The sequence below is a fragment of the Capra hircus genome, chromosome 11 (assembly GCF_001704415.2).
Source record: "Capra hircus breed San Clemente chromosome 11, ASM170441v1, whole genome shotgun sequence".
In the NCBI taxonomy this organism is placed as follows: Eukaryota; Metazoa; Chordata; class Mammalia; order Artiodactyla; family Bovidae; genus Capra; species Capra hircus.
The window spans coordinates 93231594-93256116 of NC_030818.1; the positions used below are offsets into that span (position 1 = coordinate 93231594).

The 24523-nt window shown below is 39.9% G+C and overlaps 2 protein-coding genes and 1 pseudogene across 2 annotated transcripts; 2 read left to right on the top strand and 1 right to left on the bottom strand.

The window, feature by feature from the left end:
• Positions 8353-9295, bottom strand: LOC102178368 (annotated as a pseudogene).
• On the top strand, positions 13750-14692 carry LOC102178083 (olfactory receptor 1J2-like). Its single transcript, XM_013967884.2, is given in 2 exon segments — positions 13750-14123; positions 14125-14692. Coding segments are annotated over 2 exon segments (942 nt in total).
• Positions 22541-24265, top strand: LOC102177808 (olfactory receptor 1361-like). The gene is made up of 2 exons (XM_005687112.2): positions 22541-22572; positions 23305-24265. Exons 1-2 carry the CDS (start codon positions 22541-22543, stop codon positions 24263-24265), a joined length of 993 nt encoding a protein of 330 aa, XP_005687169.2.

Genomic DNA, 24523 nt, shown 5'->3' on the forward strand with positions numbered 1-24523 from the left:
GGTCAAACACATCACTGGGGGGAATTCAGGGGAAATCAGCTTAAAGAGGTATCTTGGTGCCTCCATTCAAATTCTGTATCTGCCACTTGCTAGCTTTCCAACCCAAGGCAAATTAAATAACCTTCAGTCAGTTCAGTCTTTCAGTTGTGTCTGACTCTTTGTGACCCCATGAATCTCAGCATGCCAGGCCTCCCTGTCCATCACTAATTCCCGGAGTTCACTCAAACTCATGTCCATCGAGTCAGTGATGCCATCCAGCCATCTCATCCTCTGTCATCCCCTTTTCCTCCTGCCCCCAATTCCTCCCAGCATCAGAGTCTTTTCCAATGAGTCAACTCTTTCCATGAGGTGGCCAAAGTACTGGAGTTTCAGCTTTAGCATCATTCCTTCCAAAGAACACCTGGGGCTGATCTCCTTGAGAATGGACTGGTTGGATCTCCTTGCAGTCCAAGGGACTCTCAAGAGTCTTCTCCAACACCACAGTTCAAAAGCATCAATTCTTATATATTTTTGAGATTAGTTGTTTGTCAGTTGCTTCATTTGCTATTATTTTCTCCCATTCAGAAGGCTGTCTTTTCACCTTGCTTAGAGTTTCCTTTGTTGTGCAGAAGCTTTTAATTTTAATTGGGTCCCATTTGTTTATTTTTGCTTTTATTTCCAGTATTCTGGGAGGTGGGTCATAGAGGATCCTGCTGTGATTTATGTCAGAGAGTTGGTGAGTGTTGTTGGAGAGTGTTTTGCCTATGTTCTCCTCTAGGAGTTTTATAGTTTCTGGTCTTAAGTTTAGATCTTTAATCAATTTTGAGTTTATTTTTGTGCATGGTGTTAGAAAGTGTTCCAGTTTCATTCTTTTACAAGTGGTTGACTAGTTTTCCCAGTCCAGGTTCAATGCATGATACTGGATGCTTGGGGCTGGTGCACAGGGATGACCCAGAGGGATGGTATGGGGAAGGAGGAGGGAGGGGGGTTCAGGATGGGGAACACGTGTATACCTGTGGGGGATTCATGTTGATGTATGGCAAAAGCAATACAATGTTGTAAAGTGATTAAGCTCCAATTAAAATAAATAAATTTATATTTTTAAAAAAACACACACACAAAAGCATCAATTCTTCGGCACTCAGCTTTCTTCACTGTCCAGCTCTTGCATCCATACATGACCACTGGAAAAACCATGAGACACAATTTCCTTACTTGCAAAAGGAGGTAATAAAACACTCTCTATCATACAGGGTTTCTTGAAAGGTTAGAAGAAAAAACTATGTGTGTGTATGCAAATTCATTTTTTATGGTAAACTCTTAGGAAAGTTCATTATTATGTGCATCATCATTTGAGATTTTTCTTTTTTCTTTTCTTTTTTTTAATTTTTATTTTTACTTTATTTTACTTTACAATACTGTATTGGTTTTGCCATACATTGACATGAATCCACCATGGGTGTACATGAGTTCCCAAACATGAACCCCCCTCCCCGTGGGGGGGGGGATCATCTCTCTGGATCATCCCCGTGCACCAGCCCCAAGCATCCTGTATCCTGCATCAAACATAGACTGGCGATTCGTTTCTTACATGCTAGTATACATGTTTCAATGCCATTCTCCCAAATCATCCCGCCCTCTTCCTCTCCCTCAGAGCCCAAAAGTCTGCTCTACACATCTGTGTCTCTTTTGCTGTCTCGCATACAGGGTCATCATTACCATCTTTCTAAATTCCATATATATGTGTTAGTATACTGTATTGGAGATTTTTCATTTTTATTTTATAATGGAATGCAGTTGATTTACAAAGTTGTATTAGTTTCAGGTGTACAGCAAAGTGATTCAGTTATATATACACATATATCTCTTCTTTTTAAAATTCTTTTCCCATTTAGGTTATTACAGAATATTGAGTAGAGTTTCCTGTATTATACAGTAGGTCCTTGTTAGTTATCTATTTTAAATGGGTGGGTGTGTTCAGTTGCTCAGCCATGTCTGAATCTTTGTGACCCCATGGATTGTAGTCTGATAGGCTCCTCTGTCCATGGCATTTTCCAGACAAGAATACTGGAGTGGGTTGCCATTTCCTTCTACAGGGATCTGCCCAACCCAGGGATAGAACCCGCATCTCCAGCGTCTCATTTCCTGCATTGGCAGGTGAATTCTTTGCATATATCAATCTCAAAGTACTCTGTGTTGTATAAATTTATTTACATCTTCATTATTTTCAGCAATAGACAACATGAGACTTTGAGGCAAATATTGTGCAGAAAAGAAAGCAAAGGTTCAAACAGGCTAAATTATATACCTGAAATAATTAATTATTACCACAGGAAGTAAGTGGCAGAGTCAGAATTTGAACCGAGATATCTGATTCTAAAATGCATACACTTGGTTCAATGGACATGAAATACACATATTCTTCTCAATTACTAACTTTCTCTTTTTTTCTTCCTTCACATTGTTCACATACACAGTTCTAATCGACAACTTCTCCCAACACGACAAATGATTTGAAAACAAGGTAAAGCAAATAAGAAGCTGGAGAATAATGAGAGTGTGAAACAGGCCCAGAGAGTATCTCTCCTCAGGGGTGCACACCCTCTGCTTGAGCATAAGCCCTTACTTAGATATCCTGCAATGACTTGTGAATCAAGCCCCATGATCAGAGAGAAGGGAACTTGGGACCACATTGTTTGAGACTCTCACCAAGTTTCTTTCATGAAACCATCATCTTTCTTCAGCTATATGGCAACAGTCCACCTTAGATTTGCTTTATAATGTAACTGTATCAGTCTCATTATTGCATCCCCCCCTAAGGATGCTGCTAAGGATATATCCTAACAATCTGCAGAGGATTTTTAAATAAAATGTATGAGGAAGTTTGGAACCTGTACTGCACTCTGTATTTCTTCCCCACATAACTCAGATTCTACTGAGATCTCACTGATAAACTCAGATTTTTTTAATAGTTTTTTAAATGAAAGTAAAACTTACATTAGTATCAGAAATACTTGGGTTTATAAGTTAGATTTACTGTTCACTGTCTTTGTTTTTTTTTTTTAGTTTTGTTTTTAAATTATTCTTTTGATTTTATTTTATGTATGAATGCTAATCTCTTTGAGGACAAGCACTCTGTCTTATTCATTTTTGTTTCTTTTTTTAAATTTTATTTTTATTTTTATTTTTACTTTATTTTACCTTACAATGCTGTATTGGTTTTGCCATACATTGACATGAATCCACCACGGGTGTACACTGTCTTTGTGACTGTCAACAAATTCTCAACATCTCTGAGTCTGCTTCCAAATATAAACACATGAATAGTATTTGCTAGCAACTACAGTAACTATCATCTAAGGCTGCTGTGACAATTCTTATAAATGATAACACATAAAATGCTTATCACAGTGATATGTATAGTCCACAAATTCTGTGTAAAATACAAATAATACCGAAATTTCTCTTCTTTTCTCTCTCTTTTTCTCTCCTTCTCTCTTCCTTTCCACCTGCTGTCAGAGAGAAGCTTGACATTTGCCATTGTTAATGCACAAGTGATATGTCCACCCTAACTTTTTCCTAGTGAGTAAATCTCTGGGACTGGGAAATTGCTTCCAAGTTTAAAAAGATATTGGGGATGTGTCTCAATACTAAGGCTCTATCATGACCCTGGACCATCTTCTCCTTGAATGGTGGAAGCAATTATAATTCTCTGTTATCTCCATGCTTTCTACTGATGCCAATCAGGGTTACAATAAAGTGGCAAATCCCTGACTTTTCTTGCTGCCTGCAGTCTAGACAAATATTGATTTCACCACCCTTCCTTGCTTTTTAGTGTTTGAGGATCAATTGAATCATAAAGCAGACACTAACTAACGAATTAATGGCCAGGAGCCATCTTAAGTGGCAGTTCCCAGTCTGCATACATTATCAAGTTGACATCAAGAGAATGATTGAAGATCCTGGGATCAGGAACATTAGATTCTCATGTTGCCTCATATAGAGGGCAATAGATTCTCATCTTTCCTTGATATTATTCTGTATCTTTTCAGATATTTCCCCTGCCTTGAAAACTTCTATTTTCTGTTTTCTACCCTCACTTCAAGGCCCATTATAAATGTTTCCTCCTGGGTGAAATCCTCCTGGATTCACCCACCCAGAGGGAATTATTAATTTACACCTGTATGTACCCACACACTTTTGCGAAATTTTCTATAAAATGATTGTAAATAGGTGTTTACATTTAGCTATTTTGGGTCCATGTGTTTAGTTGCCTGAGGATAGATAGTGTGTCTTAAATGCAGTAATTAAAGAGTGTGGAACTGGTGAATGAATCAACAAGTAGGCAAGTGAATAGAACAGAATACTCAGAAATAAAAATATAGAGTATATACAGATAGAACTTCAGAATCGGCAAGTGAACAGAACAAAACAGAGTAGAACACTCAGAAATAAAAATTTAGAGTATATACAGATGGAGCTTCCATGCTTGTACAAAGATGCTTTGTTTAATAAATGTCCTAGAATAAGTGAATTGCCATTTGTCATACAGGTACTAGGAATAAACATGGTAAGTTCCTCTTTAACATCAATATTTAGAATAACTTTCATTCATAATCAAGAGATAATACAAATTGGATAAATTTGATCATATTAAAACTTAAAACTTTTCATGACAAAGAAATCCTGTAAACAAAGTAAAAGACAGTTGACAAACTGAAAAAAAAAAAAGAAAGATATTTGCAATGTCTGTCACAAATAGAGACAAACAGCTCTTAAACTGAGAGAGAAAAACATACCAACTCTATTCACTTCTTGATAGGATGTAATAAGGAGACACTTGCACTTTTGTGATATGTCAAAGTGGTACCTGCTCAGTCCAATCATGAAGAAACATCTAATAACTCCAAATGAGGGATAAAATTCTACAAAATAACTGTCCAGTATTCTTCATATATATCAAGGACATAAAAAAAAAAAACTATATAATATTAAAGGAAATTTGACAGTGAAGTATAATGTGTGACCCTGGATTGGCTTCTAGCTTAAAAAGGATATTACTGGGATAAGTAAAAAATTTGAAAAAAGTCTACTGATTATTCAATAAAAGCTTATCAATATTAATACCTTGATTTTGATAAGTACACTAGAGTAATTGGGAAAACTGGTTATCAGGTATATAAGAATACTGTTCAGTATTTTTGCTCTATTTTAAGAGTCTAAAATTATTTCATAATCAAGTGTAAAATAATTAAACACAAAAAATTTTAAAAGTAATAAATAATAATGAAATATGTAGGAACCCATGGATTAACCATCATGCTTCTAAAAAGAGATCACCAGTCAAAAAATAAAAAAAAAAACAAGGGAAATAAGATAATATTTTAAGTTGCAAGATGTAGAAAAGACAACATATCAACATTGACAAGCTTCAGATAAAGCAATGCTTAAAGGGAAATTTATCACTTTAAATACTTACATTGAAAGAGAATAAAAAACATCAACAAAAATAACAAAATGTTCTACCTTAGAAAGCTATAAAAGGCAGGATAAAAGATACCAGAAGTAGAAGGAAGACATAATAAAAATAAATACAGAAGTACTGAAACACAGTATTGGTAAGGGATAGAGAAAATAAAAAGAAACAAGCTGATTCTTTGAAGAATCAGCAGATTCATGTTGATGTATGGCAAAACCAATACAATATTGTAAAGTAATTAGCCTCCAATTAAAATAAATAAATTTAAATTTAAAAAAATCTGATAATCAGCTACAAGATAGTTAAGAAAAATGAGAGAAAGCAAGTTGAATATATCATAGGAGGAAGAATTCTCACTGATCAGTGGTGGTAAACTTTATATGGATAAAATTGTCCAATTGGATGAAACAGACAAATTCTTTGAAAAAGAATAGCTGAGTCACTTGCTATACAGTAGAAAATCAAGCACAACATTGTAAACCAACTACACTTCAATAATTTTTTTTTAAAGATAAATGCCAAAGGTAAATCTGAGGATTGTGGGATTAGTTCACTTTTGCTCCCTTTTCTCATGCAAAGATGGGCTCAATAAAGGACAGAAATGGTATGGACCTACCAGAAGCAGAAGATATTAAGAAGAGGTGGCAAGAATACACAAAAGAACTATACAAAAAAGATCTTCACAACTCAGATAATCAGGCAGGTGTGATCACTCACACTCACTTAGAGCCGGACATCCTGGAATGTGAAGTTAGGTGGGCCTTAGGAAGCATCACTACAAACAAAGCAAGAGGAGGTGATGGAATTCCAGTTGAGCTGTTTCAAATCCTGGAAGATGATGCTGTGAAAGTGCTGCACTCAATATGCCAGCAAATTTGGAAAACTCAGCAGTGGCCACAGGACTGGAAAAGGGCAGTTTTCATTCCAATCCCAAAGAAAGGCAATGCCAAAGAATGCTCAAACTACCACACAATTGCACTCATCTCACACACTAGTAAAGTAATGCTCAAAATTCTCCAAGCCAGACTTCAGCAATATGTGAATGTGAACTTCCAGACGTTCAAGCGGGTTTTAGAAAAGGCAGAGGAATCAGAGATCAAATTGCCAACATCTGCTGGATCATCAAAAATGTGAGAGAGTTCCAGAAAAACATCTATTTCTGCTTTATTGACTATGTGAAAGCCTTTGACTGTGTGGATCACAATAAACTGTGGACAATTCTGAAACAGATGGGAATACCAGACCACCTGACCTGCCTCTTGAGAAACCTGTATGCAGGTCAGGGAAGCAGCAGTTAGAACTGGACATGGAACACCAGACTGGTTCCAAATAGGAAAAGGAGTACATCAAGGCTGTATATTGTCATCCTGCTTATTTAACTTATATGCAGATTACATCATGAGAAATGGTGGGCTGGAAGAAGCACAAGCTGGAATCAAGATTTCTGGGAGGAGTATCAATAACCTCAGGTATGCAGATGACACCAACCTTATGGCAGAAAGTGAAGAAGAACTAAAGAACCTCTTGATGAAAGTGAAAGAGGAGAATGAAAAAGTTGGCTTAAAGCTCAACATTCAGAAAACAAAGATCATGGCATCTGGTCCCATCACTTCGTGGCAAGTAGATAGGGAAACAGTGGAAAGAGTGGCTGACTTTATATTTCTGGGCTCCAAAATCACTGCAGATGGTGACTGCAGCCATGAAATTAAAAGACACTTGCTCCTTGGAAGAAAAGTTATGACCAACCTAGATAGCATATTCAAAAGCAGAGATATTGCTTTGCCAACAAAGGTCCATCTAGTCAAGGCTATGGTTTTTCCAGTAGTCATGTATGGATGTGGGAGTTGGACTATAAAGAAAGCTGAGTGCTGAAGAATTGATGCTTTTGAACTGTGGTGTTGAAGAAGACTCTTGAGAGTCTCTTGGACTGCAAGGAGATCCAACCAATCCATCCTAAAGGAGATCAGTCCTGGGTGTTCATTGGAAGGACTGATGTTGAAGCTGAAACTCCAGTACTTTGGCCACCTCATGTGAAGAGCTGACTCATTTGAAAAGACCCTGATGCTGGGAAAGATTGAGCACAAGAGGAGAAGGGGAAGACAGAGGATGAGATGGCTGGATGGCATCACTGACACAATGGACATGGGTTTGGGTGGACTCCAGGAGTTGGTGATGGACAGGGAGGCCTGGCGTGTTGTGTGTGGTTCATGGGGTCACAAAGAGGTGGACATGACTGAGCAACTGAACTGAAGTGAACTGAACTAGACATACTAATGAAAGACAAAAATTGTTAGCATGGACAGCTAGCCACTAAAGGCATTATATGAAAGCCAAATGGCTCCACATAGGTATTTAAAGAAACCAGCCAAAGCACAGCATGTTCTGGAAAATCACACCCACTCCTGTCCTGAATCCAGGGTTCTGATGGGAAAGACTAGATTCGTGGAGCAATATTTGCCACCCCAATTGTCTCTTTGACTTGTCATTTAGTTCAAGTTGACAACAATTATGCCCCCAAAAGACTCAGGAAGAACCTCGACCTTTCCCAGAACTCCCTAAAAGAAAGTAGACAGAGGACCTGCTCCAGGAGGGAATCCATCACCGTAGATCACTACAGTATGAACCAGAGGTAGTAGACAGAGAAGAACCGAACAAAGTCTGTTAAAATTTCTCTCTGTGCCCAACGTTTATAAGACAGTACTTGACGTTAATGAAATACAAGTACTGTATTTCATTAATGAATTACACAGATGATTCACATTGTAGGATTTGGGGGCTTAAGTGAATGATTTTGAGATCACATTTCTCAAACATAAGTCAATACGGTAGAGGATGGTATTCCTTTATGAACACATGGGTTCTACAGAGTGAAACTGCCAAATATGGATTTAGGATTAAAGTCCCTGAGAAGACAGTGTGTGAATTCCCAAAAGCCTGCTCAATGCCACCTTCATTTCCTTGTTCCTGAGGCTGTAAATGAAGGGGTTCAGCATCAGTGTCACTACAGTGTAAAACACAGCCACAAGCCTGTACTCACCCCCAGAATTTGATGAAGAAGGACACAGGTAGATCCCGATAGCCATGCCATAGAACAAGAAGACCACCATGAGGTGGGACCCACAGGTGGAGGCCTTTTGCCTGCTAGAGGCAGATGGGACCCTGAGGATGCTGGAGATGATCCGTGTGTGTGACAGGATGATCAGGGAGAGAGGACCAGTCAGTATCGTGGAGCCCACAGCGAACAGGGCTACCTGGTTGATGCTAGTATCTGAGCAGGAGAGTTGCAGCAGAGGGACCACATCACAGAAGAAGTGATGGATAGTGTTGTCTGCACAGAAAGAAAGGCTGGCCATGAGCAGGGTGTGTAAGAGGGGCAGCCAGCTTGGTGAGAACCCAGCATGATGCCAAAAGGAGCACGCACACAAGAGGACTCACGAGTGTGGAGTAGTGAAGGGGCCGGCAGATAGCCACATAGTGGTCATAGGCCATTGCCCCCGAGAGGAAGTCATCCAGTGCCCCGAATGTCATGAACAAGGGCATCTGGGCCAATCACCCCCCATAGGATATGGTCTGACTGTGAGTCTGAATGTTCACCAGCATGTTGGGAACCGTGGTGGAAGCAAAGCTGGCATCAGCCAAAGAGAGGTTGGCCAAGAAGTACATGGGGGTGTGGAGGTGGGGGTCAGAGCCAATGTCCAGGATGATGAGCAGATTTCCCAGCATGGTGACCAGGTACATGGCCAGGAAGATGCCAAATGGGAGAGGCTGCTGCTCTGGCCTCTCAGAAAGACCCAAGAGGAGGAATTCAGTGGCACTGGACTGGTTGTTCTGGTCCATGCCACCACTCCTGCTGAAGGGAGAGAAGACAGACATGTCAGAGACTGTACAAAAGGTGGTACTTCTAACTCTCTTTGAAAGAGACACCCCCTCATCCAGTTCATATATGTGCACATCCCAAGCCCTGGATCTTCCCGCCTGGTGCCTATTGTCCCCTATTCATCTGATTTAGGCCTCTTACTCAGGCTTCTCCTCATAATCTAACTTGCACTATCTGCATTTTGGGTTCCTGCCCATAAATAAAGCTCACCAACCACCTTCTCACCAGCAAGCATGTTATATTCTTGCCAATTGCTTTATTTTGCTGACCACATGGGGGTCACCAGTGTTGCTCTGGAAGCCGCAGCATTGTACGACAAAATAAAATAATCAACACCAACCAAGAAATAGCCAAAATAATATTTGAATATACTGTTTGCCTGCCACCACCCTTGAAGCCCTGACTGAAAGGCAGTGCTCCCTGGCAATTATGGTTGCTGACAGTCCCTTAGATTATCTGCCGTCAGCCAAGCGGGCATTTGTCCCCTGAAGGGTACATGTTGTAGTATGTGAATACTCAATACAGAGTTAATCAGAGAGCACAGCACATGATCTGTCCCTCCAGCAGAACATTTTCCCCAGTCCCACTCCTTAACCACTGAGAGTTCTCAAACCCTCTCTCTACTTTGTCAAAGCCAACCTGCTTGCTCACACCCAGCTCTCCCCAGGAGTCCTTTAGTGTAAGTAATAAACTTTCTCTTATATTATCTTCCTGTCTTGAGTTATTCAGATGTTTCTGACATATGAGCAAAATCATATGCCTTCTGATAGATGTGCTGTTATACCTATCAAAGATTTGCAGTGTGAATATTTGGTACACACACATATTAATAATAAAGCAAAACATGGTAAAATGTTAGCCTTTCTGGAATGTGGGTAAAGGGCATACAGTAATTCATTTTATCATTTTTACAACATTTTTCAAAGTCTGAAATCATTTAAAAATTAAATTAAAAAATTCTGAGTCCCAGCTGGAACTCTGCCCAAGGTAAGTTTGAACTTGGAACCATGCCCGAGAGGGAAGGAATCCAAGTCAGCCCTGGCATTAGAGACACTCTCCCCTGTGACTCCTCCAGTCCCCTCTGGCTCCTGGACATGCTACTCCCAAAACGGTAGTAAGAAATTGGCTGATTAATCCACAGGAGCTCCTCCTGTACTATGAAGAAAAGCTGAGGATTTAAGCAACAGCCTGAAAGAGGTGTCTGAACTCATGACAAGCACAGGTAGGAAGGACTTGGAAATCCACACTTGCTGAAGGATCTATTTGGGTTTGAGTGTGAGTACGTCTGTGTTCATGAGTGTGTGTGTGTATGCTTGTGTACGAGTTGTCTGATAGCCGTGTGTGTATCGTGTATGCTTGTGTATTTGTTGCTTGGTAGTTTGTGTGGGGGGCTGTGTATGACTGTGTACGTGTTGTCTGATCATCGAGTGTGTGTGTGTCCTCTGTACCTGACTCAGAGCTTGATTCTCTTCCTGAGTTAGACCCAGTCCAGGCCTGCTTTAGCACACAGAGATCTAGTTATCAGCCTCTTAACATGCAAATAGCAGCTCCTGAGTGGTGCCTATGATCTTAAATATCTGCCTCCTGCTGCCATGATGGGGCATGTCCCTCCCAGGTAGGCATTACAGCTCAGGGTGAGCGCTCAGCATCAGGGCTGCTGGAGCAGATGCCCGACCTCACCAAGGAAGCAAGGTCAGACAGGATTCAACCTCCACTTGGCAGCCAGAGCTTAGAGTGTGTCCAACCTGTGTTTGTGGGTGACACACTCGTGCGTGAGAGCCAGAATGTGTGTTGTTTGCTTCTGTCTGTGCGTGCCTCACCATGGGCACAGGTTGGTGGTGGTGGTGAATAGGCTTAGCCTACCCATGCTAACTGCCTTCACCTCGCAAGGATTTGGGGCACAAGCAAACCTCAGTTACAGCGCGTGTGTGCGGCTTGTAGTGAGTGTGTGACAGGTGTGCATGTGTGTTGTTGGTGTGTGTCTTGTGAGATTTTGATTGGCAGTTGGCCTTGTATGTTTCTGGTGGTGTGTATATATAGTGATGAGCCATGGGTATGCGGTATGTTTATGTATTTTATCAGGTGTGTCATGCTGTGCCAGTGGTGTGTTGTGAGTGTATTGTTGGAGGACACATGATTGTGCATTGTATATGTCTTGCTTTGTGTGTTATTTATGACTTGTACATATATGAGTGTTTATGAACTGAACCACAGACTGGTTATCCTTCCCCTGGCATGAGTCTCGGACACAGGTGACAGGAATCCTCAGATCAGCAGGGTGTGTGTATATGCATGAGAGAGAGAGATTTCTATGTGTGTTTGAGGGCTCCTGACTTGCACCCATGACCTCAAATATCTCCTTATGTGACCTTCTTCTAGGGTAACATCCACTGATATAACCAATGCTCCAAGTGACTGTTCCTTGTAAAGGAACCACCTTCATTTTCAGACACCTGACAGTGACTGAGTCTCTCAAAGTTTTGTATCTCTTTGCTTCATTTAATGTCCCAGCAAAGAGACACAAGGCACCCTGGTGAGTGAAGTTAGAGTGCAGGACCCCTCCCCCCCCAAAAAAAATGGGTGCAAGACCTTGGAAGGCCATTTAATTCTTTTATTTCAGTTTACATGTCTATAAGATGGAAGCTCACAAACTCTCAATAACGATCCATGGCTTAAACATAAGCTAATGTATGTGAGAGCCTTTTGGCATCTGGAAAGTATACAAACATGAATGAAAGGAATTATCTAGACAGAGCACTAAGAGAATTCAGGACAGCTTCAGTTTCCTTGCAGCCCTCAAACAACACACAGTATCTGGTGCCAATGACAATGGTGATGCTTCCATATTAAAGGCACGGAATCTGATCACACGAATAGCATTAGACTGAACTACATGAAGTAACTAATAGTTGATCATTTTTAACCTACAGAAAATGGTAATTTTATATGTGTAATACATATATTTTCTTATATATTCTTATTTGTATGCTGCTGCTGCTAAGTCGCTTCAGTCGTGTCCGACTCTGTGTGACCCCACAGACGGCAGCCCACCAGGCTCCCCCGTCCCTGGGATTCTCCAGGCAAGAACACTGGAGTGGGTTGCCATTTCCTTCTCCAATGCAGGAAAGTGAAAAGTGAAAGTGAAAGTATATTCACTTTGTATATACAAATATACTTACTTGTATATTCCTATACATATGTGCAATATGTTCATGTGTGTGTATGTATATATGTGAATATAGTTCAATCTATATCTGTATGGGATATATGCGTATGTATATGCCCCAGTTTCCATATATGTTTTTATGCAGTCCATCTATGTATGTATATATACACACATATTACCATATATACGTGAATATATACGCATCCCATCTCTGACGGCTACATCAGCTACATGCCTGTGAATTGATATCATTTATGTTGTCATTTCCTAAAACTTAAAAGCAGAAAGAACGCTAATTCTTAATACCATAAAGATTTTGTTGTAAGGCTGACATGTGGATTTAATTAGTAAATGTATATAAAGCGTTAGTCTCTCAGTTGTGTCCAATTCTTTGCTACCCCATGGACTGTAGCACACCAGGCTCTTCTGTCCATGGAATTCTCCAGGCAAGAATACTGGAGTGGGTTACCATTTCCTTCTCCAGAGGATCTTCCCTACCCAGGGGTCAAACCCTGGTCTCCTGCGTTGCAGGCAGATTCTTTACCATCTGAGCCACCAGGGAAGGCCAATAATGTATGAAAAACCCTTAGCATCGTGCTGGTAACATAGTATAATCCCGCAAGTGTTCACCATCATTATGAAAGATAATCTGTGGACTATTTTGTTTTGGGAGCTATCTTGGCATCAAGTGGTGTTAATCCATTTCTAGAGGACCAATGAGTTTATAGCTATAGGTCAATGGCACTAACCAGGGTCCCAGGCGTGTTTCACATGGCTCAACACCACCACCTCAGCCCAGAAACACCTGAGATCAGTTTATAGAGACTCATTTACTATTTCTGCCACGGTGAAGTATTATGGTTTGGCTCCATCTCATTGGCATAAACTATCCCAGCATGTTTATAGAAAATATTCTCACAGAAGAAAGGGATCTTGCCTTTCTTCTTCCCTGCTGCATTTTCAATCCTGAGTAGAGGGCAGGGTTCAGACTCAATGTTCAATAAATAATGGTTGAATGAAACAGCAAACATCCTCTGGCTTTTGCGCAATGAGGTCTTGTTGGCTACTTCTGGGTGTGATGTTTTCCTGGATCCAGACTGGGATAGAGCAAGGATGCATGCATCCGCAGGGGCTAGAAATGAATAGGAAGATAGTTAACAATTCATTGTTTTCTCAGAAAATGCAGTACAGAATATATCCCTACCATTCTTCCTGATGTTCCTAAACCCCCTTTATCCCCAGCACGGTATGAGACCTGAGAACCAGAGCAGCATGTCCAGGTTCCTCCTCCTGGGGCTCCCTATTCGGCCAGAGCAGCAGGGCGCGTTCTTCGCCCTGTTCCTGGGCGTGTACCTGACCACGGTGCTGGGCAACCTGCTCGTCCTCCTGCTCATCAGGCTGGACCCTCGCCTCCACACCCCCACGTACTTCTTCCTCAGCCACTTGGCCCTCACTGACGTCTCCTTCTCATCTGTCACCCTCCCTAAGATGCTCGTGAACACGCAGACTCAATGCCAAGCTATCACATATGCAGGGTGCGTTTCACAGGTGTATTGCTTTATATTCTTTGGTTGCCTTGACAGCTTTCTTCTTGCCGTGATGGCCTGTGACAGGTACGTGGCTGTGTCACCCTCTCCACTACACTGCCGTCATGAGGGATGAGCTTTGTGTCGTCCTAGTGGCTGGGTGCTGGCTCGCCGCTTGTGCCCAGGCTCTGTTGCACACCCTCCTTCTGGACCAGTTGGCTTTCTGTGCAGGGACTGTCATCCCTCACTTCTTCTGTGATCTCGCTGTTGTGCTCAAGTCCTCCTGCTCCAACACCTCCCTCAATGAGCTGCTCATCCTCACTGAAGGAGGACTGATCTTCACCTTGCCTTTGGGTGGTATCTTGGGCTCCTATATCTGCATGGCAGCCATCATCCTGAAGGTCCCCTCCCTCACAAGAATCTTCAAAGCCTTGTCTACCTGTGGTTCTCACCTCTTCATAGTGTTTTTATATTATGGCACAACTGCAGGTGTATACTATTTCCCCTCATCAGGCAACTCCAAAGTCAAGGACATAGTTGCTTCATTGATGTACATGGTGGTCACCCCCATGCTGAACCCCTTCATCTACAGCCTGAGGAATAAGGATATGAAACATGCTCTTCAGAAATTTTTCAGGACCATGGACACCCCTGGCTATCGTTAATTCCTTCCCTATGTCATGGGCACTCCTGAGGCTGTAAAATATGTTTCCTTTAGAAGTTGTAACTTGGACAAATCTTATCACTGACACCATTTTTCTCAGTCTCATTTTATATTTTCTCTCATCTCTTTCTTCACCTGATTTTTTTCCCTATCTGCTCTCTGAATTCTATGTATTAATGTTTCTGCACTGAAATTCCAACCCCTCCTATGATGGTCATTGCAAGCTGTGAGACTTTGAATCCGCTTCCCTGAGATTTTAGTTTTCTTGCCTCCATATTTTTCTTCAGTAATCTTCTCTGTCTTGTACTGATATCAACACATAATCATATGAATTTTCTTAATACCACCAAATTTCATTATTTCATGTGTGAGGAATTCAGAAGAAGTTACCTATCTGGTTTATCTATGGAATCATATCAATTACAGCTGGTATTAATTAATATACAATTTTAATGTGCAATTTATATAATCCTCAGCACCATCCTCTTTAAGGGTGCTAACATTTTCCAAATTTACAGAGAAGCATAGAAAAGCCCAGGCTCTCCAGGTGGCACTAGTGGTAAAGAACACGCCTGCCAATGCAGGAGACATACAAGACAAAAATTCTGTCACTGGGTGGGGATGATCCCCTTGAGGAGAGCATGGCAACCCACTCTACTATTCTTGCCTGGAGAATCCCATGGACAGAGCTGACTGGCAGGCTACAGTCCATAAGGTTGCAAAGAGTCAGACACACCTGAAGCGAATTTCACACACACACGCAGAGGTCCAGAGAAATCAAGTAACTGCCCTTACCTACATGTCTCAGACATGTATGACTTTAAAACCATGTGTTTAATCAGATTATTTTATTGCCATTATTTTGATCTCTAACGCTGTTTATGAGCTTGGATGTTTTTGTCCTTATATAAAGTATACAATAAATACTCTTTTGTGGTCCACTTTTTTGCTTCAGTATCACTATGGCTAATTCAGTCTCAAGACTTTATATTTCAAGATTTGTATGGAAATACAAAAAACCTCGAATAGCCAAAGCAATCTTGAGAAAGAAGAATGGAAATGGAGGAATCAACTTGCCTGACTTCAGGCTCTACTACAAAGCCACAGTCATCAAGACAGTATGGTACTGGCACAAAGACAGACATATAGATCAATGGAACAAAATAGAAAGCCCAGAGATAAATCCACACACATATGGACACCTTATCTTTGACAAAGGAGGCAAGAATAGACAATGGAGTAAAGACAATCTCTTTAACAAGTGGTGCTGGGAAAACTGGTCAACCACTTGTAAAAGAATGAAACTAGATCACTTTCTAACACTGCACACAAAAATAAACTCAAAATGGATTAAAGATCTAAATGTAAGATCAGAAACTATAAAACTCCTAGAGGAGAACATAGGCAAAACACTCTCAGACATAAATCACAGCAGGATCCTCTATGATCCACCTCCCAGAATTCTGGAAATAAAAGCAAAAATAAACAAATGGGATCTAATTAAAATTAAAAGCTTCTGCACAACAAAGGAAAATATAAGCAAGGTGAAAAGACAGCCTTCTGAATGGCAGAAAATAATAGCAAATGAAGCAACTGACAAACAACTAATCTCAAAAATATACAAGCAACTTATGCAGCTCAATTCCAGAAAAATAAACGACCCAATCAAAAAATGGGCCAAAGAACTAAACAGACATTTCTCCAAAGAAGACATACAGATGGCTAACAAACACATGAAAAGATGCTCAACATCACTCATTATTAGAGAAATGCAAATCAAAACCACAATGAGGTACCACTTCACACCAGTCAGAATGTCTGCGATCCAAAAATCTGCAAGCAATAAATGCTGGAGAGGGTGTGGAGAAAAGGGAACCCTCCTACACTGTTGGTGGGAATGCAAACTAGTACAGCCACTATGGAGAACAGTGTGGAGATTCCTTAAAAAATTGCAAATAGAACTACCTTATGACCCAGCAATCCCACTTCTGGGCATACACACCGAGGAAACCAGAATTGAAAGAGACACATGTACCCCAATGTTCATCGCAGCACTGTTTATAATAGCCAGGACATGGAAACAACCTAGATGTCCATCAGCAGATGAATGGATAAGAAAGCTGTGGTACATATACACAATGGAGTATTACTCAGCCGTTAAAAAGAATTCATTTGAATCAGTTCTGATGAGATGGATGAAACTGGAGCCAATTATACAGAGTGAAGTAAGCCAGAAAGAAAAACACCAATACAGTATACTAACACATATATATGGAATTTAGGAAGATGGCAATGACGACCCTGTATGCAAGACAGGAAAAAGGACACAGATGTGTATAACGGACTTTTGGACTCAGAGGGAGAGGGAGAGGGTGGGATGATTTGGGAGAATGGCATTCTAACATGTATACTATCATGTAAGAATTGAATCGCCAGTCTATGTCTGACGCAGGGTGCAGCATGCTTGGGGCTGGTGCATGGGGATGACCCAGAGAGATGTTGTGGGGAGGGAGGTGGGAGGGGGGTTCATGTTTGGGAACGCATGTAAGAATTAAAGATTTTAAAATTTAAAAAATAAAAAAATTTTAAAAAGACTTTATATTTCAAATGTGTCTTTATGCCTTCATGTATTCATCCATTCTAGTTTTCATTGATATTTCGATTGTTTCCAGTTGCGACTTGTATATATACCTAAGAATGGAGTTTGGGGTTCACAATGAATGCATATTTTCAGCCTTAATAGTTTGCATCAGAAAATGAAAGTGTTTGTACCAATCATCCTTGTAACATGTGAAACACTGGTCCACTTCCTCACCACATTTATACTGTCCGTCTTTTCCACTGCATACATTTTTATGGGTTTGCAGAACTGTGTTATGATTTTAATTTACATTTGTCTGATACTCCTATAGTTTGTCCCCTTTGCCTCTGCTTGTTAATCACTTGGGTATCTTCTCTTACAAAGGACCTCTTCCCAGTTCTTTGCTGCTGTTTTATTGGGTAGTCTGCTTCTATAAATTACTTCCCAGGAATCCTTTAAATATGCTAGTTATGACTCCTTTTTCTGATATATGTATCTATTGATTTATAGAGAGAGAGAGAGTTTTTTTCTTTCATTATGTTGCTTGCTTGTGCACTGTATTAAAGATTCTTTTGTCAAACAGAAGTTCTAATCTTAATGTAATAGATATTTTTCCAATCTGGTTAATTCTGTTTGTGTTCTGTTGAAGAAATCTTTGTCTATCCAAAATTCATAAAGATATTACTCCAAGATTTTTCTTTTAAATTTCTTGTTTTATCTTTAATATGCTTTGATATTTGTATTTGAAATCCATCTGGATTCACTTCTTATGTATGTTTTGGATATGGATTCAGATTAATTTTTTTCAATATGAGTATACAATAGATACACAAGAATTTACTGAAAATTACATCCTTTCTCCACTAAAACTACAAAATCATTATATCATTTTTATTATAAATCAAATGACTGAATATGTTGTCTTGACTATTTTTTCCTTTCATTTAAATTTTAGATTCTGCTTGACAAAAACCAAAACCAAATTATTGTTATTTTATTTGGGAGGTCATTGAACATATGAAACAGCCTGGGGAGAACTGTCATCTTTAAAGTGAGAAAACTGTAGCATACAAACAGTATTACGTTCTTTTTCATTGAGAAATAATATTTCATTTTATGGACAAACCATGTTTTATTTATGCAGTCTTCAGTTGCTAGACATTGAATTCCTTTACAGTTTTTTTGGCTATTCTGAATAATGCTGCTCAGAACATTTGTGTAGAAATTTTTGTGGGCCTGTGTTTATTTCTATTGGATATATACCTAAGACTGGATTTTGAAGGATCGTATGGAGAGTCTATATTTAACATTTGAGGAACTACCAGACTGTTTCCCAAAGTAGCCACACCATTTCATGTTCCCACCAGGAATATGAGAAGGTTTCAATTTCTCCATATTCTCACCAGGACTTGAAATTGTTTTCCTTTTTGGTTTGCATTATCCTAGTGAGATTGAAGTGGTATCTCATTGTAGTTTTGATTTTTGGTTTTCTAAAGATGCTGAGCATTTTTTCATGTGCTTATTGGCCTTCTTTATGTCTATTCAGATCCTTTGTCCACTTTTAAACTGGATTTTTTCTAACAAGTTGTAAAAATTATACATATATACTTTAGAAGCAAGTCCTTTATTGGATATGTAATTTGCAAATATTTTCCCATTTCTCACTCCCATGAAAAGTGAGCTGACTTTTCATTTTCTTGATAATATTACTTTAAGCATGAAGGTTTTAATTTTCATGAAATTTAAATTTATTTTTCTTATGGTACTTCTGTCAGGCCTAAAAAGGTCTCGTCAAACTCAAGGTCTTGGAAGTTTAGTCCTATGTTTCTTGTAATAGTTTTATAGTTTAGCTCTTACTTTTAGGAATATAGTCCATTTCGAGTTAACTTTGTGTATATAGGGGAAAAGGAGCTCAAAGTTATTCTTTTGTATATGTTCAGTTTTCCCAGCACCATTTGTTAAGAAGACGCTTCTTTCCCACACTGAACTGTCTTGACACCTTATAAAAATTCAAATGTATATAAATGAAAGGATTACTTCTGGGTTCTCAGCTCAGTTCCAATGATCTACATGTCTATCCTTATGCCTGCATCATACTATCTTGATTACCACAGTTTTATATAGTTTCAAAATCGGAAATCAGAACATATGAATCCTGGCACTGTTCTACTCTTTCAAGATATTTTTTGTTAGTTTGGATTCCTTAAATTTGCATATGTAGATTAAGATCAGCTTGTCATTTTCTGCAAAAAAGCCAGCTGAGATTTTGGCAGAAATTATATTGAATACATAGATCAGTTTGAGGAGCCTTGCTACCTTAACAATATTATGTTTCTTAAGCTATGCACATAGGTATATTTATACCTTTAATTTATTTCTACCATACTATGCTGTTTTCAGAGAATGAATTTTGCACTGATTTTTTTTTGATAAATTTATTCATAGCATGTTATTCTTTTGGTACTATTGTAAGTAGAATTGTTTTGTTAGTTTCATTGTTCCTTGCTAATGTGTAGAAATACCATTGATTTTTGTATATTGTACTTTACAATCTTTTGAACTTATTATTAGTTCTCATAGTTTGTTTTGGGATTCTTTAGAAACCTTACATATATAAAATCACCTGGAAATAAAGTTTTTCTCTCTTCTTTCCAATCTCGATGACTTTTACTTTCTCGCCTAATTGCACTGGCTAGTTCAGTTCAGTTTAGTCACTCAGCCGTGTCCTACTCTTTGCGACCCCATGAATTGCAGCACGCCAGGCCTCCCTGTCCATCACCAACTCCGGGAGTTCACTCAAACCCATGTCCATGGAGTCAGTGATGCCATCCAGCCATCTCATCCTCTGTCATCCCCTTCTCCTCCTGCCCCCAATTCTTCCAAGCATTAGAGTCTTTTCCAATGAGTCAACTCTTTGCATCAGGTGGGCAAAGTCCTGGAGTTTCAGCTTCAACATCAGTCCATCCAATGAACACCCAGGACTGATCTCCTTTAGAATGGACTGTTTGGATCACCTTGCAGTCCAAGGGACTCTCAAGAGTCTTCTCTAGCACCACAGTTCAAAAGCATCAATTCTTCGGGGCTCAGCTTTCTTCACAGTCCAACTCTCACATCCATACATGACCACTGGAAAAACCATAGCCTTGACTAGACAGACCTTTGTTGGCAAAGTAATGTCTCTGCTTTTTAATATGCTATCTAGGTTGGTCATAACTTTCCTTCCAAGGAGTAAGCGTCTTATAATTTCATGGCTACACTCGCCATCTGCAGTGATTTTGGAGCCAAAAAAAAAAAAGTCTGACACTGTTTCCACTGTTTCCCCATCTATTTCCCATGAAATGATGGGACCAGATGCCATGATCTTAGTTTTCCAAGGCAACAGTAGAGATGCAGAGAACAAACATTTGGATACAAGAGGGGCAGGGGAGAGTGGAACAAACTGGGAGACTGGGATTGACATATACACACTACCCTGTGTGAAATAGATAGCGAGTGGAAACTACTATAAAGCACAGGAAGCTCAACTTTATGTTCTGTGATGATGAGGGCTGGAATAGGGGTGGTGTGGAGGAGGTCCAAGAGGGAAGGGATATATGTATGCATAAGTCTGATTCACTTCATTGTATAGCAGGAACTAATACAACGTTGTAAAGCAATTACATTCCAATTTTTTTAAGTACAACTTATTCCATAAGCAAAATAAAAGAAAGAGTAATAAAAAATGTAATATGAATCCTAGAACAAAAAATAAAATTGGAGGAAAAGATTTAGAAAAATAATGGAGACAAATTTATTCAGAGTTAAATGTTAACAACTTCATATTTCAAGGGTCTGTAAAGTAACAAAAAGGAACGAAAATAAAAACCTCCATAGGCTTAATAGATTTTAAGAATTTCAAAGTCAAAGAGAAAATTCTGAGAGAAAAGGAAGTTTTCCTACAAAGGAACAGTAAGCATATTCACATCAGACTTCTTAATAGCTACCCTGTATGTAAAAATTTGGAAAACTCAGCAGTGGCCACAGGACTGGAAAAGGTCAGTTTTCATTCCATTCCCAAAGAAAGGCAATGCCAAAGAATGCTCAAACTACCACACAATTGCACTCATCTCACACGCTAGTAAAGTAATGCTCAAAATTCTCCAAGCCAGGCTTCAGCAATACGTGAACCATGAACTTCCAGATGTTCAAGCTGGTTTTAGAAAAGGCAGAGGAACCAGAGATCAAATTGCCAACATCTGCTGGATCATCGAAAAAGCAAGAGAGTTCCAGAAAAACATCTATTTCTGCTTTACTGACTATGCCAAAGCCTTTGACTGTGTGGATCACAATAAACTGTGGAAAAATTCTGAGAGAGATGGGAATACCAGACCACCTGACCTGCTTCTTGAGAAACCTATATGCAGGTCAGGAAGCAACAATTAGAACTGGACATGGAACAACAGACTGGTTCCCAATAGGAAAAGGAGTATGTCAAGGCTGTATATTGTCACCCTGCTTATTTAACTTCTATGCAGAGTACATCATGAGAAACACTGGGCTGGAAGAAGCACAAGCTGGAATCAAGATTGCCAAGAAAAATTATAAAATATATCCCTTATAAATAGTATTGAAATTTCTATACATCATTATCAAAAGATAATCAACCCAATAAAAATAGACAGACTCTTCTAAGAAGAAGATATAAGAATGACTAATAGGCATATGAAAATGTGTTCAACATTATTAAGAATTGGAAAGATGAGAAGTAATACCAAAATGAGGTACCACTTCATGTACTTTTATTATAGAATGGCAAAAATGCACTTCTATTTTGGGAGACTGATTTTGAGGGGGAGAATATTTTTGACTTATTTACCTGAAAACCAAAGTTCAGAGAGGATAAGAGAATTTCGAGTCACAGAGTAAGTTCATTTAGAGTTTGAGGATTGGGACTGGGCAAGGAACCAAGGTTTTTCCCGTAATGGGTACTTTAGAGACCGGTATTCCCAGATGTCTCTGCTGCTTCCACCAGGCAGCTCTGGGGATTGTGACACTACACGCAGATAACTTCTCTCTTCCTGGGCTTCTCTTCCGTCTGTTTGACTAAGGATCTGGAGTGGTCTGCCCTCCTTTCTCCTTCATTGGAGCAGATGAGGGCTCCCTGACCCCTCCTTGAACAGAGGGGAGGAGGCTGTCTTTTCATCTGGCCATCAAATATGGCTTCTCCACTTTTGACAAGTGAGAACTGAGAGCCCAAGAGTCAAACCTCTGTCTTAACGTGAAGAAATGATGACCCTTCCTGGCCCACCTCGGGACAGACAGTAAGTCATTGGCCATACTTCCCGCTTCTCGGTCAGTCGAGGGAAACAGAGTGGTCTGCTGGAAATAGTTGCAGGAAACCTGTTTCTGGTACCAGTTGTAGTGTGGGTCTTCATTACAGCAACTTAAGAGTCTTATCATTTTCTCATTCATAAAATGCGAGTGGTATTAGATGGCTTATTGGGCTTTAACATGTGCTCTTTCACTGTTCTTACTCATATATCAACATGCGTGTTTCAATTTTACAAAAATAGTTATAAATACACATGCTATTCTGAAATTCTACCTTTTAAAATTGGAAATTAATTATATAATTATTTTATTTATAATTATTACATGTTATTATATTATAAACATTATTTTAATTTTTATTAAGTTAAAAATTGTTTGCTTGATTGCGCTATTACTCAGTGAAAAATGCAAAGTAACATAAAAAAAAACAAAAGCAAAGTGCAACTCAAAGAACACTTTCACATGGTACCTGACATGTTGCATGGGGATGGTTAAAATAGTTCAAAGGAGCTTTGAATATCTGATCAAGTGCTGACATCCATCTATAACTTTATAGAGTCTGATCCAAATTGTCTTTTAAAATGTGTACAATTATAAATCGAAGCTTTACCAAAACAGAAATTGTCAAACTATGTTTATTTTTTTAAACAGGGATTCAGAGTACTTCCAACACAGCATTATGTCACTTTCTTGTTATTTATAATAACATTTATTTCATACAGAATTCCAGACTCGGACAGAAGAAACCAGACGGGCACGTATGAATTTCTTCTCATGGGCCTCTCTGAGCACCCAGAGCAGCAGCCTCTCCTGTTTGGGCTCTTCCTGGGCATGTACCTGGTCACCGTCTGGGGGAACCTGCTTATCATCCTGGCCATTGGCTCTGACGTGCACCTCCACACCCCCATGTACCTCTTCCTGGCCAACCTGTCCTTCTCTGACATTGGTTTTATCTCTACAGTCATTCCCAAGATGCTCAATAATGTTGGCTCAGGAAGTAGACGGATTTCTTATGGTGGGTGCCTGACACAACTCTATTTCTTTGGCCTGTTTGCAGACCTGGACAACTTTCTCCTGGCTGTGATGGCACTGGATCGCTATGTAGCCATCAGCCAACCTCTCCATTATGCCATCACCATGAACTCCCAACGCTGTGTCCTGTTGGTGGCTGGGTCATGGGTGGTCACTACCTTCCATGCCCTAGTGCACACCCTCCTGGTGACCAGGCTTTCCTTCTGTGGCCCCAATGTCATCCCCCACTTCTTCTGTGATCTGGTCCCACTCCTAAAGCTGGCCTGCTCCAGCACTTATGCCAATGACCTGGTGCTCATCCTTGTGGCAGGAACACTGTTAATTGGACCCTTTGTCTGCATCCTTATGTCTTACTTTTACATTGCATTGGCTATCCTAGGAATCGATTCCCCAAAGGGTAAGCAAAAGGCTTTTTCCAATTGCACCTCACACCTCTCTGTGGTCTCTCTGTTTTACACCACAGCTATTGGGGTCTATTTGTGCCCTCCATCATCCCCTTCAGGTGGAAAGGACCGAGTCTTCTCAGTAATGTACACGGTGGTGACCCCTATGTTGAACCCCTTCATCTACAGCCTGAGAAACAGGGATATAAAGGGGGCACTGGGGAAAATACTCAAAAGAAACATGTTTAACACTCTTTCTTGGGACTGAAAGGTCCAAGTCTCCAAGACTCAGAGCTGAGGGTTGAAAAATGGTCTCCTAAGAGCCTGACCACTATAGTGTCCTTGAACCTGAGACTTCTCTTTGCCTCATATTTGCATTTCAGGGAAGGGACCACTGACACCAGTAATCACTAATCATCCCTGTGAAGTGTCCATGCTCTGAGCAGTTTACTACTCACTTTCAAAATGGTTCTTGCTTATTTTTACTAGATGCCTACCTGAAGTCCACAGGTTGGGGGCTTGTGTA